The sequence below is a fragment of the Anabrus simplex genome, chromosome 12, assembly GCF_040414725.1.
Source record: "Anabrus simplex isolate iqAnaSimp1 chromosome 12, ASM4041472v1, whole genome shotgun sequence".
Lineage (NCBI taxonomy): Eukaryota > Metazoa > Arthropoda > Insecta > Orthoptera > Tettigoniidae > Anabrus > Anabrus simplex.
In genome coordinates, this window is record NC_090276.1 from 59237951 (window position 1) to 59253360 (window position 15410).

Genomic DNA, 15410 nt, shown 5'->3' on the forward strand with positions numbered 1-15410 from the left:
GTACCAGTGATAACCCTCATGGTCTCATTGAGTTGCACATCATAGTGGTATGAGCGCTGTTTTCCCATACAGGATCACAATATTCACCAGCAGAATACACAAGAACGAGTGCAGTGTTACTATAAAATGCTATCAACACTTCACTGTAAAGTCACAGATTAGAAAAAAGACCGAAAAAAAAAGTTTCGACTTTTAATTTAATAACAACGAATGAACGCCAAAAAGTGATCAAAAAATACTCTTAGGGAAAACTTCACATAAAAAAACGTCAAGTAATATCTCGTTGCTCACTTCGTAGCAATCATATAACCAAATATCATAAGCATCAAGTGAAATATAGTCCACAGATTATCGTAGACATCGTAAAGCTGCAGAAAGAACCTTAAAAAAATATAAACTACAAACCGACCATGCAAATGAATCCACAACACAGAATAGCGTTCACTATATATCAATAACATAACCTTTTAGCACACGGTCACATGTAGTAACGCAGCATATGGTTGCCATGCTTATAAACAAAATACCAAAAATGTAAATAACATTTAAAATATCTCTCTACAGTCCTCTGCAATGGATATCATTAACCCTCTACTGCATACTGTTGCCTTTAGGCAACAAATAAATTTTCACCTGTATAAATGGATAAATATTGTAGACAGAGGTAGTTTTACGGCACACCTTCAACTGTACAATCAATTAAACACATATCCCAGTGCTGCCTTGTTTTTTTTTTACATAACATAAGTCAAAACAGCCCTACAACCAATGGTACTCCTTCCACCCCGTCAACATCCACGTGAACCAACCACCGTTTATTTTACGTGGGCCCTCCCCATCACATTACCACAAGCTTCAGGAGTACCTCTGGCTCAACCTCAAAGACATTACCGACGTACGGTTCTGCAAGTTGTACTTGCGCCTTGCAGTACGTACCCATGGCCAGTAGGTAGTAATGTTCGGTCTTTGAATGTTAAAAGCTTGGCGTAAAATCGTGAAAAATCGTATATATATTCAACTATGGCAATCCACATCACATATGAGTGTTAAGCTATTAGCCCCAGTTACATCTAATACACTGAACGTATGTTGAACATTAAAGCTTGAAATTTTCTTCACCAAACGAAAATGAAAAATAATTCATGCAGTAGAGGGTTAACAAACACTATTCAAATATCCAATAATAAGGAAATAATCCAGGATTAATGAAAATGAAATATAAACCATATAAAACATCAAAATAACAGGATCAAGTTTGTCTCCAGGCTTAGCAAAGTCACCGGCGTCTTACTGTTCTTTGTTCATGCCATAACACCATCTTTCTCAGTCATTTCATTAAGGACCATACATCTTGCCAATTTTTTACTGCACATTCCTGGTGCAACTGTGCTCATCATAGGTAAGGTAAGCCAGTTCTGTTTGAATTTACTAGAAGCTCCAAAGGAAGTGACTCATGAATGGTGAAGTGAATTCATACTTGCCAATAGTCATGTGACCACATGATTCACACTCTTGCTCAATTGTCTCCAGACCTTCACCCAGCCAGTGAATTGAAAATTAGAAAGGACTTGAATTCTGTGTACTTGAGTTTAACTGATATTTAACCTTAGCCAAGCATTACATGTAATTATCCGGAACTTACCTGCTCCCATGAGAGCAAAACAAGTCTTTATTCGGGATTTTAAATTGATCTCTGTTTTGACTGTTAGTAATATTTGCTGATAGATGTTAGTAGTGTATACACAGGGCCTTAGTTAAGCGTAGTGCTGGGATTTGGAATGAAAAATAAGAAAACTTTTGCACGATTTCCATGGTGATGTTCACTTCAGAACAAGAACGAGAGGCAAGATGTCCTGTTCTGATGACCTCCATTTTTTAACAAAGGAGTCTCCAAAGAACTTTTATTTGTTCTTAATGTCCTAACGTTTTTTCTCAATTTTTTCTTTATACAGCTGAAGAGGACCACTAAGTGGTCGAAACATGTCCTGTAAGTGTTAATTTATATTCAGTTTTGCCTGAGGCAGTAATAAAGTATCGATTAGGTGGTTATTTATACTTACTTCTTGATATCATAGAAGACTCACTCTGTAATATGAATTTATTGGTTGTATATTCCAACGTAGTTCTGCAATTTATTTCCCTCTTGAAATTTCTTTGTATTATTAGATGAAATGTTTCAAATGATTAAGCAATGCTTATGGACACTATTCATATTGCAAACATTGCTGCTTTTCTCTAATATTCCATAATTTCTACATATTTTATCCTACATTTTGACCCTGTATTTGTTGCTTCTTAACTAAAAAGATTTTAAATAAGAAAATGTATTGTATTTCAGCCGTGTCGATTTTCAAACAGCCTTCTGCAGCTTGCATCAAGCTACAACAGTATGTCAAAGAATGAAGTTGGTGCAGTTAACAACTCTGAGGTTTGTGATGGGACTCTGAATGGCTTGGACCACCAGCTGAATCTCTCATTGCTGAAATTCAGCAGTCCTCCCTCTAGGCCACCACCTAATATGCCTGTCAGTATAAAGGAGCCTAATATGCACCAACCGCCACCGCCAGTTTACTCTGCGATTGGCTTCCCCAAGAATCTGAGCAGCCGGGGATCCATTCCCAGTCAGCAGGTATGTACATAAATAATTCAGACTCTTTATTAGTCCTTTCTCTTTACAGATATTTTAACCATGATATGTTATTGGGGAAATATTAGTGGAACTAACAGGTGATGAATAAAATCTATCTTCTTGTTTGTGCAATATATAGTATTACCCCTCCTTTACAATTTAATTACCGAGCGAGTTGTCTGTGTGGTTAGGAGCGCCAGCTGTGAGCTTGTATCTGGGAGATAGTGGGTTCGAACCCCCACTTTCAGCAGCCCTGAAGATAGTTTTCCTTGGTGTCCCATTTTCACACCAGGCAAATAGTGGGGCTGTACCTTAATTAAAGCTACGGCCGCTTCCTTCCTCGTTCTAGCCCTTTCCTATACCTTCGTTGCTATAAGACCTATCTGTGTCGGTGCGACGCAGAGCAAATCGTAAAAAACACATTTTTTACCATTATTACAAGAACATCTTTAGTTCCATCTCTTATGTTCTGCATGGCTTTACTTCTAAATTGACGTTTTGACCGATTTTGGCTCTGGTGGTTATGTGCTGAAACATTGACATCCAACCAATCCCAAGCTGCCATTCATATCGACTTATATCGGAGGTGTGCTATCTCGAAGCCTAGTTGCCAATTCTAAATTTACATTCACCACGTGGTTTACGTATCTCACTCGGCGTGTATGGTATTCGGAATGATTTGCAATATTTTGCATTCTTCAGTAATGTCTTTTTCAGATATTAGTCTTTATCTTTCTAGTATAGTACAGTAAAGTGTAATTTACAGTTTAGCATAGTATAAGATAGTACAACACAGGTTTAATAGTTCAGTGTATAAGAATATACCCGTAATTTTATTTATGTCCATGTATTGGTTAGTAACTTCGTGCATATTTAGCATGTCGCAGTGAATTCGGAAGAGGCAAGTGGCAAGAAAGTGACTGAGATCAGTGGAGTGTTTCCTTTGTAGGCCATAACCTCCTTCCTGTACCAGCCATTAGCAATGAGTGATGTGTTATTTCCTCATTCTTTTTTTACTCTTAATATATTCTCTTTTTGCTTTCGGATGTTGCCAGGAAGTGGTGTTTTGTGAATTTTTCGATCCAGATTCATTAGCTTTTCTGAGTTCGGTATTACATTTTACAATGGCTGTTTACCACGGCCGTATTGCATCAGCTGTTTTCGCTGCCGTAGCGCTCCGCCAACAGAGGTAAGGCAATGCTCATGTGTTTTGCGAAACATCAATTTAAAAGTAAAGCCGCGCGGAGTATAGTTTTGAGACAAAACGTTTCCTTGTAATTAAGTTTTCTCTTTTGATAATGCAAAAAAAAAAAAAAAAAAGGTGGAAGCCTCTTGATTTTAATGGTTAGGTTCTTCAGTCTGCCAAAACTAATTTTGAATAAATAAATTTGTAAACTATCTGGAAAAGAAAACAATGGTAACAAAATTTTACCTGGAAAGGAAAAGGCTTAATTGAAACAAATGACATGTTTCTTTCTTGAAAGTTCATCATCAGATTCTATCAAATCACATACAAGTACATTTAGAAACATATGAACATTTACATTTCTATTTAAATCCTTAAAAATTTGAATTTGGAACTTTTCTTTCAAATCCTCACTGATTTCCACTCTAGCATAGAATGCAAATCATATGTTAGGATTTTCATGCTGATCGTATTGACACGTAATTTCAATTCAAACTGAAAAATTATTCGCCTATTCATACCCGTGTTGTAAATGATCCTAGTTATGAAAACATTGAAACATCAAATGGATGTTCTACCTACTTAGAGGTAATCTTCAGCCATAATGAACAAAATTAAGACATAAACACAAAAACATATTCATAAGTTTGAGTATTAAAAACGAAGTGTATAAAATTGTAATGAGAACATGCAGGGTAATGTCTTTTTAGTCGTAGGTTGTGGTTTGCTTAAAAAAACCAATATGCACTGTTATAAAAAATGCAAGATTAAAATTTTGTTTCGCAGTCTGTGCTTGTGGTTTGCATTTGATGAATCATCCATTTGAGAAGTTACGTAAAAAATTACATGACATAAGTCATAAGGTTAATACTCTTATTTATTTATTTATTTATTTATTTATTTATTTATTTATTTATTTATTTATTTATTTATTTATTTATGTTTTTGTGTTAATGTCTTGTCATATTTATGAATGTCCACCTTGTCAACACTAACATGAAATTTATACACTGAACATGTTTCAAAAGGAGAACTTGGTTTCTTGAAACATGTTCGGTGTATTGAAATTCAAATAAATTTCATTTTAGTGTTCACAAGGTGGACATTCATATTTAATTAACGTTTTAATAGAATATATTGATTGTTTAGATTGAGCTACTAAGTCATATGAAATATATTCACAAAGCTTTGCGAGTGTGAAAATGTAAACTGCCGAAGAATATGTTTACTCGGAAACGAGTTGCAGGCGCCGCCGACGATAGGTTGTCGATACGGATTAATTTACTATTGACCATTATGGTTAAGATTATAAATTATAAATCATGTTCTCATTACATTTTCATAGACTTCGTTTTTAATGCTCAAATTTATGTGTGTTTTTATGTTAATGTCTTGTCAGTTTTGTTTAATATGACTGAAGATCTCTGAACTTTGGAGCGTGGGTTGGCGACCACAGGGCCCTTAGCTGGGTGCTGGCATTGCTTCCACTTACTTGTGCCAGGCTCCTCACCTTCATGTATCCTATCCGACCTCCCTTGGTCAACTCTTGTTCCTTTCCAAACCCTACTGTATTACTTATGGAGGCCTAAGGAGTCTTTCATTTTCACACTCTTCGTGCCCCTTGTCTTCCTTTGGCCGATACCTTCATTTTTTGAAGTGTCAGATCCCTTCCTTAGTGTTATATAGAGGATGGTTACCTAGTTGTACTTCCTCTTTAAACAATAATCACCACCCTGGCTATTTCCGTGACTTGCTGTAGTTTACTTTTAGGTGTTTTATTTTTAGTGCTCCTGATTACTATTATTATTATTATTATTATTATTATTATTATTATTATTATTATTATTATTATTATTAATCACTCCAATAAGAACCAGATTTAATAACATAGACCATCAACATTTTAAGAATTAGAAAAAGCTCTATAAGAACTTAAAAATTATAAGGCGTGCGGAGACGACCAGGTTTTTGTAGAGATGTGGAAATATTCAAGCAGTATTGTTTGGATTTCCTTACACATGGCTTTAACAAAAATTTTGATCACTGAACAGTTTCCAGAACATTGGACAACAGCCTTAATACACAGTCTTCATAAAAAGGGAGATAAGAGCAATCTGGATAATTATAGAGGATTGTGTATCTTGAACTGCACATACAAGATTTTTTTCCAAGATCTTACATGGAAGGATTAAAGATCAACTAGAAAAAGCGTTAGGAGAATACCAAGGAGGCTTTAGACCCTGGAGAAGTTGTGCTGAACAGATCACTCTAAAAGTAATACAGTAGAACCTCGATAATTCAAAATCGGTTTATTTAAAATCTCGCCTAATTCGAAGCAGGTCTCGTTCCCCGAAACATGAAGTACGGTTTTGCATGTTATTTAAATAGTTTAATTCGAAATACGGATAATTCGTAATTCGAAGAACAATGTCGGTCCCATTACCCAAATTCAGACTTTTAATTCGAAACTGCCTTTACATTTTGAAAAAAATAGTATTTTACAGAGTAATTTAAATTCTGAATTTCTCCGCGTCATGAAAGAATGCGTCTTCCGGAACATACAGGGGTAACTTTGCGCACACGATCGCTCTGTTAATGATCTTGCCTGCCTATATTAATAGGCCTAGCAACATCCGTGAATATTCCTTACGTAAACTCCTTTCCTCATCTCAAGGTGATGCTGCTCTTTTTTAAACAGGCCCCCAGTGGAAGGGAGTTTCATGTACCATTTTTACCGCAATCAACCTTCCTGCCATTCGTAAATCTCTGGCAATGCGGTGCCGGGAATCAAACTCAGGCTCCCGAGAATGGGGGGGCTAATTGTGCTAACCATTACACTCGTGGACATTCTTAACTACAAAACACAGGCATACATACATGACTGATGCGTGCTAGCAATGCGTGGGTCGTATGGACGAAACTATTCACAAATTTGTGTTTTGTCATCAGAGCTGCATAAGGCTTGTACCTGCTTCGAAGCGGAATCGTTGCTCTTCTCTGACGAATTACATTGGGGAGTCTTGTATGCGAGATTTTTTTCATTTTCTTCATCTCGAAAACCAAGGGGGTCTAATACACAAGTAAATATGGTAATACCATATCAAAAGTAAAGTTTAGAGTGGTTTCTGAACCATTTTTTAAATTAAAACTGGTTTAAGACAAGGAGACTGTTTATCACCATTACTATTTAACTGTGCATTAGAATATATAATAAGGGAATGGTACATCATATTTTGGTGGATAAGGACAACTGCACTGTGACTCACATCACTGACAAACTCAAGGACTGGAAGGCATATATAGAAGAACTATTCAGCGATGATAGACCTAACGAACATTGTGTGAACGAGGTGAACACAGGCCCTGCCATTTTGAACATCTGCCAAACAAGGAATGGAACGGCCCCTGGACCTGTTGAAGTGCATGCAGAACTCCTCACACTCCTGGACGACAATGGTATAAGTATTCTGACAGAGGTATTCAACAAAATCTACTCAACTGGAATAATAACAGAAGACTGACTTAGGTCCACTTTTATCGCTCACCCCAAAAAGGCAAATACCAGACGATGCGAAGAGTACAGAACCATCAGTCTGATAAGCCATATCCTAAAGATATTCTTAAAGATCATTGATTGCAGAATCCGTGCTAAATGTAAAGATGTGACACAGTGGAACCTCGATTATCCGTTCCCGGAAACTACATTTTCCCGGAATATGCATTCAAATTACGTGGTCCCGCGAGCACCGTATTTAAATCGTGTAAATATACCGCATTGTCCGTTCCTCGAAGCGATTTCCCGGATCAACCGTCCAGAAATTTCAGTCCCTTCAGCGCTAAGTCCTCGATCAATCTTTTTTTAATAAACTGTATTTCACGAAAGGATGGCTATGGCATACTTATGGATCTTGGCGTTAACGCCCCGTCATTGCTATAATTAGAGCAAGTACTGTACTGGAAAAGAGATCGGCGGTGAAATTGCATAAGGGACCATCTTAGCATCTTTTTCGGGTGGTATTGTTTAGAGAATCTCAGAAATCATAAAGCAGAGAGTGGCCACAACAAGACACAGCGCATTTCGACAGCTCTGCTTGAAGACGGAACGAGTCTCGTTAAATATTTTTACCTTTTTCGATCGTACTGCCGAACAGGTTTTTGGTACTTTCCTCAGGGCACTGTAGAGTAACTGGGCTTTCAGGCAAGAATCGAAACTGCTCCTTAACACAAATTTAGTATATTTTAATATTATTGTACCGTACACGATTATGTTAGCGAGACCAGAACAGATGTTGCAGTATTTGGTTGCACCTTCCATTAAAAAAGAAAGCCATGGGAGGTCATGGGATTGCTTATTACTGTTTTGGTCGTAATGTAAGACTGGGAATTTTACGTTTTCGTGTTATAACGACAGCGGTTTATGGCATTTTATTTGTGCACGTTGCATTTAAATAGTTTGTATCATTTCCAACTCGTACGGATACGTGCAGCTAGCATGCTTTCCAGATGACCTCAAGGTCACGAGTAACCATAATTTCTGAAGTTTTGATGATATCTTTTCTCTTTCTAATTTGATTGGATTAGTGACGAGCAGAATTGAATATAATGCATTCGAGAACTTTTGAGATTTGATACTTACATTCGAAACTATGTTTTCGAGTTCAACATAACCTTTAAAAGTCAGTGTAGGCTTAATTTACGCGGTACAAGATTTCCAGAAACTGACTACGAACGAACAGTATACCGGAGACCAAATTACAATGAAAGATTAAGAAAAGAAGAGATTCCGCCATCATGTTGGGCGCTTTTATATCTAATGTAAAGCAAAGCAAAGTCGCCTCCGTACAGGCCATGAAGGCCCTTGGAGGAGTGGAAGGTAAAGGCTTCCACCTCGGCACGTGATGGGGTAGAGTGGTTAGCTCTACGCCTGGCCGCCTTTGCCCCCAGGAATTAACCTGGTACTCATTTTTGGTGTAGGCTGAGTGAACCTCAGGGCCATATTCACCTCCGGAAGTGGAAATCTCGCTTCTTAAATTTTACGACTTCCTGATGGGGATTCGAACCCACGTCTTTCCGGGCGAACCGAGCACGCCTTTACCGCCTCGGCCAGGCAGCCCCTTTTTTTACCTAATGTGCTTTATTTTATTAGGCGAGAGAATTAAAAACTACTTGTGGTCGATTGTCGTTTGGTTTGGCGTTGTTAGATTTTTCGAAGAGTTTGGTTAATCAAAGTTGCTGAACTAAAATAAGTTTTCACGCGAAACTGACGAAGATTCCCCTGTAAAAATGAATATAAAGTATCGAGATTTTGAACTCTCATACCGGTAATTAATGCGGTTTCGCGGTCTAACGTGCCTGCCTCTCATCCACAGGGCCCGGGTTCGATTCCGACCAGGTCAGGCAATTTTACCTGGATATAAAGGCTGGTTCCAGGTCCACTCAGCCTACGTGATTACCTTTAATTGAGAAGCTATCTAATGGTGAGATGGCGACCCCGATCTAGAGAGCCAGGAATATCGGCCGAGAGGATTCGTCTTACTGACCATGCGTCACCTCGTAATCTGCAGGCCTTCGAGCTGAGCAGCGGTCGCTTGGCAGGTAAAGTCCCATTGGGGCTGTAGTTTGGTTTGGTTTAGGCGTTTTTGTAAGATTATAATTATACATGTTTCATTTTTGTGATGTTTAGCCAAATTGTTGATGGTTTTCATTCATTCCCGGATTTCCCGTTTTCACATGTTGTCCGTTTTATTTTCATGGTCCCTCGAAAAAGAGTATAGAGTTTCCATTGTAACTGAAACATAGTTCGGATTCAGGAATGGTCTTGGGACTAGAGATGCACTTTTTTGTATTCAAGTACTTGTCCAGCATTGCTTGGAAATGAAAAAGGATGTCTATGCACGTTTCATAGACTACGAAAAGGCATTTGGCAAAGTCCAGCATGGGAAGTTGATGGAAATTCTGCAGAACATCGGACTTAACAGATTATTGCCAACTTGTACTGGCGTCAGAGCGCAGCTATTCAGAGTGAGGAAAACCTGTCAGATGAAATAGACAAGGCTGCGTATTATCGCCTCTACTCTTCAGTATTTACTCAGAGGCTATCCTTGCAGAAGCTCTGGAAGAACCGTCTACCTTAGGCATCATTATCAATGGGGAACTTCTAAACAACCTCCGTTATGCTGACTACACGTTATTGCTAGCAGACATCGCAGAAGACCTTCAAGTATTATTAGACAAAGTGAATCTTGCTTGCAACAATAGAGGACTGAAGATAAACATTAAGAAAACCCCGTTCATGGTCTTCAGTAAATGGTGAGACATCCACGTGCAGCTAACTCTCTACAGTAAACCCATTGCTAGGGTTCACCAATACCAGTATCTAGGATGTTACCTCAACCAGAAATGGGACTGCAGCCAAGAAATACGGGTCCGCATTGAACATGCAGGAAGCATCTTTATGCAGATCAAGAAACTGCTCAAAAACTGCAAACTACAACTAAACCTAAAGCTCCGTCTGGTGCATGCCTACATCTTTCCCACGTTACTTTATGGAATGGAAGGCTGGACACTTACTCAAGCCCTCTGCAGAAGACTGGAAGCATTCGAAATGTGGGTGTACAGGCGGATGCTTCACATTTCGTGGACAGACAGAATCTGGAATTCCAAGGTGTTGGATTGACTTGGACAGAAGACTGAAGTCATGCTGATCATTAAAAGTGGAAGCTTTAATACTTCGGCATATAATGCGGAATGATAAGTACAGAATCCTGCAGCTTGTTATACAAGGAAGAATAAAAGGACGTAGGAGTCCTGGTAGATGACGAGCTCGCTGGATGAAGAACCTCGTAGACTGGTGTGGGTTGGACATGATGTCTCTGTTCCATGTCCCTGCATCCAAATTCATGATCGCCGTGTTGACCGCCAACCTTCGCTAGAAGATGGCACGTTAAGAAGAAGACAAGGTCAACCCAAAGAACATGAAAGTTGGAAGCTCCAAGCAAAATTTAAGTCTGAACTATTTAGGATTTGCTGATGACCTTGCTCTATTGTCCAACAATATTCAGGAAACTAGACACCAAATTAAATCTCTACAGGAAATAGCACTGAAAATAGGTGAGATGGTAAATAAAATAACAATTGATGGGCAAGAAATCAAAATTGTTGATAAATTTAAGTATTTAGGAGAAATCATAACTTATAACCTTGACATTACAGAAGAAATAAATTAACAAAGCAAATTATGTTACCAAGACTACATACAATAAAAAAAGCCTGTCAATAGTAGCAAAATTAAGACATTATAAAAGAGTTGCACATGGTCAGAATAACTTGCGCTAGTGAAACAGTTTTTGAAACTACTAATACAGCTGAACAGATGAAATACTTAAGACAGAAAGAACGTTAATTAGAACGTGCATAAATAAACAGCATCAAGTTAAATGGACAATGAAGAACAGCATCAAATATAACGGTTTATATGGAAATTATGCCTTTGCTAGCAGGACCTAGTGTTTACAGTGCACTATGTCTTCTGGTATAGGCTAGAGCAATTTTGTTACTTCCATAGATCTGTCTCAGTCTTATTCTTGGCTTTGACAATATGAAAGTGACCGAGGTATGAGCGATGCTAGTAATGCCAATCCTTATGCAGCTAGTCCCTGCTATGAATGGTGTGAAAATGTTGCTCATAGGGTCGGTTGGTGTATGCATTTCAGTGGGCTTGGCAGACTGATATGTAATAGCAACTCTGGCTCGGTGAGGAAAGCAACGGGAAACTACCTCACTCCTCATTTCCCTAGTACGCCTCTTCAGTGATGCCTAGGCCATCTATGACAGCTGATGGCAGAGCTGTTGAGGATCCCACCAGCGGCATCGCTGACAGACTGAACATACATACATATGGAAATTGAACCGGTATTGGCACGATTAGGAAAAAAAGTGTATCATTCTTTGGACATCTTATCAGAACCCCTGACACCAGAATTAGCAGAAGAATAATTGAAAAGTTATGGAATGGTATGACCAAGATTAAATGGATTACGGAAATTAAGGAGGGCATTAAAGAACTACAAATAACAATCGACGATCTCAAAAACAAAACAGGAAAAATTAAGACGCTTCAAGACACACACACGAGGGTACAAACCAAGATCAATAAAAGGTCTAATGGGAGGGTTTTTTCAACAAAACAAAGGAAGGCAGCATCTCAGAATGAAAAGATATTGGGCTGAGAGGAAATCAAGAAATACTTTATATAATTGACTAGAGTGGTCCAATGTAGGCCAAAAAATGTAGGAAAAAAATTAATAATCTGGCATGGACATTGTTTTGTTTGGCCTAAATATATGACATTTCAAATTACTTGATATTTAAGTTCAAATTATGCTACTATTTTGTTATCATCATCATCATAATTTAGGTTGTTTTTGAAAAAAAAATTTCAAGGTGACAGCTTGCCCAAAGATATGATGCATCACTCAAAAGCAAAGTCACATATTACTAGTACAAACATAAATGGGCATATCATATATATATTTAAGAAATCTTTAGCAAATTAGCATGCATTGCATTGGTTTGATGAAAGTCATTGACACTTGGCTGAAAACACAGCTTTTCTTTTGTTTTGTTAAAGATTCCTTAAATATATATATATGTACACATGGCTTTAATTCAGAAATATTTAACGACCACAAAAAAACTTACGTTCATTAATATATTGGAACAGTTTTGTTTCCTTTCATTTCTTTTATTTGCATCATTAAATGATCTTATCTTTTTTTTTTTTTTTTTTTTAAATAGTCTTTTCCAGGTGGTGTGCACAAAGGAGAGGCAGCAAATAATTTTGGATACCCAACTGCTAACGGTCTGAGATACAGTGGTGGCAGCATGGAACATGGAAACGTAGGGGCCAACTTCCGACTGAATCATAACAATAATAACAATAACAATGATGAATTTGGAATGAAACACCTTCCAGGGGGCGGAGCCACTCCACGGAGAAATGTAACCGTTCCAGGCTCCTCTCCTACCTTTAGTCCCTCGATTCCTCCTCCTCCTCCCCCTGCTGCACAAGATGGTGCTGGCAATTCCAATTTCCCTCCACAGTTACTACCCCCTCTCCACCAGATGGTTCCCCCCCCTCCACTTGATGGACCACGATACACTCCTGAAATGTATGCGGAGTTGCTGAAAGCTCGTGCACGAATGACATATCTTGGTGGCAATGGATCCAATCCTGACATGATGCCAATCTTTGATGTCGCTGGGATGTTTGGCTTTCCGCCTCATATGTATGGTTTTAGGTCCGTTCGGTAAGTTTTTAAAACAATTTTTCTTTTCTTCTTATAGATGTCTCCTCTTTGGTTTGCATGTTGTATATGATGGTGCTAGGAGACGAAATGTAGGAAAACAAATTTGATTAAGTGCCGGTGAAGAGAATACAGTAATTTGTTGATTATATTATTATTATTATTCTTGAGTCGAAAAGACACAAATTTACAGTTAATGTAGAAATCAGTTTGAAGGAAACAAAACATAACATGAGAGATTGTCTCCCGTATTACACATGCCCAGTATTTTGCAATGTCCAATGCATCTGCGAGTGGCTTGTAGAGAATTCTCTGTGCAAGGTGTTGTATACAGTGGGCATGTGGTGATATTTTTTGGTCCACATTCTCACCTTGTATCACTTCTGCTTATCCCCCATTTCTTCATTTTATCCGTGGATCTTTCCACTTCTAATCCTAGCCTGTTCAGGGACTTCCACGCCAGCTAGCATTCATTATGTCCAGCTGGTAATTGCACAGCTGCTGATATCCATCTGCAGAGTTGAGGGGTCTGCTTCCACAGCTCCAGCTTTGTCTTCTCTGGTGTTCTGTTCCACTTCAAGCCTCTCCCCGTTGGCAGCCACTTCTATTCCCTACTTACACAGGGTGGTGCTATTCCAGTGAGGTAAAAGAACTTATATGCTGGAGTAGACTTTAATCAACCTTCAGGTTTTGAGGACCTTATCTACCTGTCTAGCATCAAATGAACTGTGCCAGACTGTGGAAGTAGACTCATCAGGCAGAAAACACAGTGCATTGCTAAAGTGCAGAATGAGGAGGAGAGCCCCATTGTGATGCTGCTAGTTTGCGAATAAGACTGTTTCACGTGGAAATATCATTTTATTACCCATACAATGGATTATGAACATAAGAGCTCTCTCAAGGGTTAATCCCAGGTATTTTGGAGTGTGACATCGCTGCAATTGGATACCTGACCATTCTATACTTTGCCCATGATGAGCTTCCCTGTTCCTTACGTGGAAGGCATTTACTTTTGTCTTAGAAGAATTGGGTCTGACTTGGTTCTGACTGTAGTACTTTGAGGGATTTCTAAGGGCAGTTGTCAGATTTCTCTCCACGGATTCAAATCTTGAGCTTTGTACACTAAGGACTAGATCAACTGCATAGAAGGTTTTTGTGTTTGGGGTCTTCAGCTGTTCATTGGTATAGATGGTTAAGAGAACAGTTCAAGAACCTCTGTCATTAACCAGTACTTTATTAATGTAACATTAATCGTATAAACTTAAAATTATCCTGTCTTGTAGCCTGGATTATGAAATTCTTTACTTAAATTTAATAAATTTTGTTTTCCAGTATTGTTTGTTGCCTTTCATGTGATCTGTGTTAAATTTCAGACGCAGTGGTCCTTCAAGCGAGTTACATCTGCGCCTAGAGGAGTGTTACGACCAGTTCAAAAATTTGGAGAAAGAGCGCAAAAAGACGGAAGCAGATCTGGCTCGTCACAACCCAGGCAAGAAGGTGTCCTCTGCTAATAACATTCCGGTTCCTCGCCTTCCTCCCAATCCTTCACGGGTGGATCGCCTGATTGTGGACCAGCTGCGTGAACATGCAAGAGTAAGTACTTAAATGGAAATAATTTTTATGAAATTGCTCAGTTTCCATGCTTTATTTAATTGTCTTGCTTGCTGAAAATAGTTCTTGAAAATTACTAGTCCTTGCTACACCAAAAGACAGTAGTCATCATCATCATCATGATCATTTCTGCGCTCCATCAAGCCGGGTGCGGTTGTGTACGAGCTTCCTCCAGTTTGTTCTATCCATCCACAGATGCTGCTCATATATGCAAAATGAAATGAATAAAACCTATTAAGTTGGTCACTATATTCTTCTTCACAGTACCATATCAGGTCCCCCCTGACGTTGGTGATCACTGTGGCGAATGCTGTACGATCTCTTGCTAGGTGGAAAAGTCTTTCAACACTGTGAAATCCGGTCCATTCTGTGATGTTTCCAAGCCATGATGTTCGCCTCCTCCCGACACCTCTTCGACCCTGTATATTGCCTTGTAAAATCCGCTCTAAGATTAGGTTAACGGTTATTTCTAAGGATGTGGCCAAGGTAAGAGATCTTCCGGTGTTTTAATGTTTGAACAAGTTCCCGACTTGCTCTTGCCCTTCTGAGTACTCCTTGGTTCGTTAGTCGTTCAACCCACGAAATCCTGAGCATGCTACGGTGGATCCACAATTCAAAGGCTTCCAAATAATACATTAATTTACTCTATTCCAAGCGTTTCAGTGTTAGGTTCTTGAGT

General features: G+C 38.7%; 2 protein-coding genes across 3 annotated transcripts in view; one reads left to right on the forward strand and one right to left on the reverse strand.

Annotated features, from left to right (window-relative positions):
* The window catches only part of Rheb (Ras homolog enriched in brain), a 328978-nt gene that overhangs the window by 194429 nt on the left and 119139 nt on the right, over nt 1–15410 (reverse strand). The gene's annotated exons all lie outside the window — the stretch shown is intronic.
* LOC136884481 (uncharacterized) overlaps nt 1–15410 on the forward strand; it is a 116781-nt gene that overhangs the window by 88549 nt on the left and 12822 nt on the right. For both annotated transcript variants that reach the window (XM_067156680.2, XM_067156679.2), the window contains exons 8-10: nt 2339–2629; nt 12612–13123; nt 14494–14713. In XM_067156680.2, the coding sequence (XP_067012781.2) occupies nt 2339–2629; nt 12612–13123; nt 14494–14713 (1023 nt within the window). The remainder of the gene's footprint in view (nt 1–2338; nt 2630–12611; nt 13124–14493; nt 14714–15410) is intronic.